This window comes from Trifolium pratense, linkage group LG2 (genome assembly GCF_020283565.1).
Source record: "Trifolium pratense cultivar HEN17-A07 linkage group LG2, ARS_RC_1.1, whole genome shotgun sequence".
In the NCBI taxonomy this organism is placed as follows: Eukaryota; Viridiplantae; Streptophyta; class Magnoliopsida; order Fabales; family Fabaceae; genus Trifolium; species Trifolium pratense.
In genome coordinates, this window is record NC_060060.1 from 43,659,629 (window position 1) to 43,664,703 (window position 5,075).

General features: G+C 36.9%; 1 protein-coding gene across 1 annotated transcript; it reads left to right on the forward strand.

Annotated features, from left to right (window-relative positions):
* Positions 1-1,092: 1,092 nt before the first annotated feature.
* Positions 1,093-4,289, forward strand: LOC123908049 (G-type lectin S-receptor-like serine/threonine-protein kinase At1g34300). The gene has a single exon (XM_045958554.1). The coding sequence runs from the start codon at positions 1,336-1,338 to the stop codon at positions 3,856-3,858; it is 2,523 nt and encodes an 840-aa protein (XP_045814510.1). The 5' UTR covers positions 1,093-1,335; the 3' UTR covers positions 3,859-4,289.
* The last annotated feature ends 786 nt before the right edge of the window (positions 4,290-5,075 follow it).

Consider the following 5,075-nt stretch of genomic DNA (forward strand, 5'->3'; position numbering starts at 1 on the left):
TACTTTTCAGCAGCAAAAAGACAGCTTTTTATCAATGCTTTATTTTAACAAGAAAAACAATCATTCCTTTTTAAAATTGGATTTTAGTATAAAAATTAAATATAACAAGGGTAATTTGGTAAAACTAATATTATCTCTCATTCACTCCTACACTTTTCTTAATATGTGTGAAATGAGCAAATAGGTCATCCTTTTTGGGACGGAGGGAGTATATGTGATCGGACAATTTATATTGGAAACTATATTTTTTAGTTAAAATGATATTATCTGTTGGTTTATGATCGATCCAACGGTTGAGATAAGTTACAGCAGGACGTTGTAACTGCAGAAAATCTAATTTCGTCAATTGCTAAATTCTTTTGAAACTTACACTCAAACAAATCGAATAAATTCTGATTTGGTTGGTCTCTTAGTGAACATAGACCAACCCGACTTCTGAGTTTCGACCTTCAATTGGTAGAAGCAGAAAAAGAGCTTATAAAAATAAGCTTTCATGTATTATTATAAAATTTTCAAGTTAGTTTATGAGAAAACGGATTATAAAAATACAACTTTTTGTTGGTGAAAACTTATTAATTAACATAAAAATTTATTTATTTTTATAAACTATTTTTATAAACTAAAAAATAAAGTAAATTCAAAAGAGCCATATATAGATTGCAACAAATATTCGCGGATCATTAATCTATTCATTACATGAAAACATTTTATTCTATCAATTATGCCTTCATATACATATTATTTTTCTTGAAATATATTAATAACTTGTTTTTTTTAAAAGATATTAATAACTTTTTTTTGAAAAAATTTTTGTATTAATTTTCACCATAGGTTTAATCTGATTCGGGGTTGATTCTGGCATCAAGGAAGAACTCAATTTAGAGTACCTAATGAAAGTCTAACTGTTATGATGGAGTTGGAAAGCACTCAAAGCAGCCAGCGATATACCATTGCATTGCATCACTTCACTTCATATATTCTATGAATTATTTATTATATTTACATTTATTTTTTAAAGTTAACAATGTCTCACGTTGAAGGGGGGAGTAATATAAAATAAAATAAAAACATAGACAAAATTAAAATAAACCAACGGAAAAGAACCTTCACATAGGTGAATCAAAAACAAGAGCCAAGTCAAAGTCTTCCCTTTCCCACAACACTATAAACTCCATCACCACCACCATCACAACTATAAACTCAATTTCAACAAACCAAAACACACGACCCTACAAAAACAAATGCATCCAACAACCTTAACAACAACATTAACATTTTCATTACACAAATCAAATTGAAACAAAAAACATCAAACAAAACAAAACAAAACAAAACATGTACCACAAATTTCACTTTCTATTTTTAACCTTTTTTCTCTTCACCGCCGTCATCACCGCCGTCAACCCTGGTTCCACTCTCTCCGCCTCCACCAACCAATCATGGTCTTCACCAAGCTCCACCTTCTCTTTACGCTTTATCCCCGTCGACCCACCAACCTCTCCTCCTTCTTTCCTCGCCGCCATCGTCTACTCCGGCGGTGAGCCTGTTGTTTGGACCGCCGGTAACTCCACCGCCGTTGACTCCGGTGGGTCATTCCAGTTTCAGTCAACCGGAAACCTTCGTCTTGTAAACGGCTCCGGCAACACTGTCTGGGAATCAAAGACTGGTAATCAAGGTGCCACGTCAGCAACAGTTGATGACAGTGGCAAATTGGGAATTTCAAATGGGAAGAGAGAGATTTGGTCAAGTTTTGATCATCTTACTGATACCCTTTTGCCTTCTCAGAATTTTAGTGTTGGTAAGGTTTTGAAATCTGGTGATTATTCTTTTAGTCTTTCAAAGATTGGAAATTTGAGTTTGTTTTGGAATGTAAGTACAAAGTTTTGGACTCATGGTTTGAATACTTCTGTTAATGGAAGTTTGGTTAATCCTGTTTTAAGTTTAACACCTATTGGGATTTTGCAACTTTCTGATGTCAATTTGAATACTTCTGTTGTTGTTGCTTATAGTAGTGATTATGCTGATGCTGGTAGTGGTGGTAGTGATGTTTTGAGGGTTTTGAAATTGGACAGTGATGGGAATTTGAGGATTTATAGTACTTCTAGAGGTAGTTCGAATCCGATTGTGAGATGGGCGGCCGTTCAGGACCAGTGTCAAGTTTATGCTTTTTGTGGGAACTATGGTATATGTAGTTATAATGATACGAATCCTGTTTGCGGTTGTCCTTCGGAGAATTTTGAGATGATTAGTGGTATTAGGCAAGGGTGTAAGAGGAAAGTGAGTCTTGATAATTGTCGAGGGAATGAAACTATGTTGACATTGGATCATACTCAGTTTTTGACTTATTCTCCTGAAATTGAGTCGCAAACGTTTTTCATTGGTATATCGGCATGTAGAGGAAATTGTCTCTCGGGTTCGGGTGCTTGTTTTGCTTCGACTTCTTTGTCGGATGGAACTGGGCAATGTTATATTAAGTCGGTGGATCTTGTGAGTGGTTATCATAGTCCTGCGTTACCTAGTACTTCTTATGTCAAGGTTTGTCCGCCGCTGTCGCCGAATCCAGCGCCCTCTTCGGGGGAGACGGTTAAGGAAAAGATTTCCAGTGTACCTGCTTGGGTTATTTTGGTTGTTGTTTTGGGTACCCTTTTAGTTTTGGTTGCTATTGAAGCTGGTTTATGGTTTTGGTGTTGCAGAAAAACTGCAAGGTTTAGTGTATTATCGGCTCAGTATGCACTTCTTGAGTATGCTTCCGGTGCACCGGTTCAGTTCACATACAAGGAGCTCCAGCGCTCGACAAAAGGGTTCAAGGAGAAGCTCGGAGCCGGTGGATTTGGTGCTGTGTATAGAGGAATTCTTGTTAACAAAACTGTTGTCGCAGTGAAACAGCTTGAAGGAATTGAGCAAGGTGAGAAACAGTTTAGGATGGAAGTTGCAACTATAAGCAGTACTCATCATCTTAATTTAGTGAGGCTTATCGGCTTTTGCTCTGAAGGACGCCACAGGCTTTTAGTCTACGAGTTCATGAAAAATAGTTCTCTGGATAATTTTTTATTCCCAAAAGAAGAACAATCGGGAAAACTGTTGAATTGGGAGTATCGGTACAATATTGCACTTGGCACTGCAAGAGGAATCACGTACCTTCATGAGGAGTGTCGCGACTGCATAGTCCACTGCGATATCAAACCTGAAAACATCCTCTTGGATGATAATTACGTCGCTAAAGTCTCTGATTTCGGTCTTGCAAAGCTCGTTAATCCGAAGGACCACAGACACAGAACCTTGACAAGCGTAAGAGGAACAAGAGGATATTTAGCCCCTGAATGGATTGCAAATCTTCCTGTAACATCGAAATCAGATGTTTACAGCTATGGCATGGTTTTGTTAGAGATTGTGAGTGGAAAGAGGAACTTTGATGTCTCTGACGAAACAAATAGGAAGAAATTCTCCATTTGGGCCTATGAAGAGTTTGAGAAAGGTAACATCAAAGGAATTTTAGACAAAAGACTTGCAGATGTAGAAATTGATATGGAGCAAGTTACGAGAGCGGTTCAAGTATGCTTTTGGTGCATTCAAGAGCAACCGTCGCAAAGACCAGCGATGAGCAAAGTTGTTCAAATGCTAGAAGGAGTAAAAGAAATTGAGAAGCCACCTCCTCCTAAATTAGTTGTAGAAGGAACTGTTAGTGGAACTAGCACCTACATTAGTAGCAATGTTAGTGCATTTTCCACAATTGGAGCCTCACCAAATGTTCCTTCCGCTTCATCATCTTCATCAATCCAGACTAGTGGTGTTTCAAACTTCCCCTCGGGAAGAAACCCCGAGAAGGCAACTTCATTTCTTTTGCAGTCAGATCCATGAATTTGAATTCTTTGTAGTCGCTAAAATCTCATATTCATGCAGTCACCACAAAATAAAAAATCCGTTTGAAATCTTCACAGTCCGATCTTGATCCAACAGTCACTGATGTGGCGCCTACAAGGAATCTAAACTCCAGATCAATGATAGAAACTGCATTCATTTTTTTATGATCACGGTCACATTGGCTAGGGATTTATGCTTGAACAGCCGAAGTAAGTTCAGCTGGTCCAATACAATTTATGGTATAGACTATATATATTCTGTATTTATTTACGTGATCATCTTATACTAGTTTAAAATAGGAGATTGCAACTTTACAGTTGAAGCAATTATTATGTATATTCAATTCTTGAAATTTCTGGTTATTGTGTAATGTGTATGTCCATTTTATGCAGCAGAAGATTGATATAATTTTATTTACTATTTGTAAAGATAATTATTGTTCAAATGCCTCTTGCTTCATGTTATAGATCCTCATTCATGTCTTTACTGAGGGTGTTGAGTTATCATGAAATAGAATCCCCTAGCTTGTATGAATTAGAAGAAACCGAACCAATTTAAAACCTGATACAAAGAAAAAATCCACATTAGGAAGCTTTTGTATTTTATAATCATTGTAAAACCTGAACCATTGTATACACGAATGTGAAGGAAGTGATCTGGTATGACAGAAACGGAAGTGTGGCACATTAAAGGACTCTGACGTTCAATTAAGCGAAAATTCGAGTGGGAGAATATATCACATAATGAAAAGGTCCTTAGTTTCAACTGCTTCGATCCGTATATAGTAGTTTGGTTCGAAGAATTTGGAAGCTAAGTTTGTTAATCTGATAACTTCCAGCTGATTGCGGCGCATCATGCAGGATTTTGTTAGCTTTGTTAAAGGACTGTCATTATAATCTGTGTTTTCTCTTCTACTTCAAATGTGTCATTCATTTGGGTCTTCTGCTTGGACCATATGCATCGTCTGGGTTGGGCCTCTGGATCCAAACCGAAACCAAAATCCAAAGAAACAGAAGACAATGAAGGAATACAACAGCTTTGTTGCTGGTTCTGAAGCACTGATACGATACGCTCCGATACAATGAAGGAGTATCTGAATTTAATTTTTAAGTAAAAAAATAAAAAAAATTCCAATACGGCGGATACATGATGTGATACGTCATCGACGCGTTTCTGATACGCCAAGGATGCAAAATACTTAATATCAATTTTCC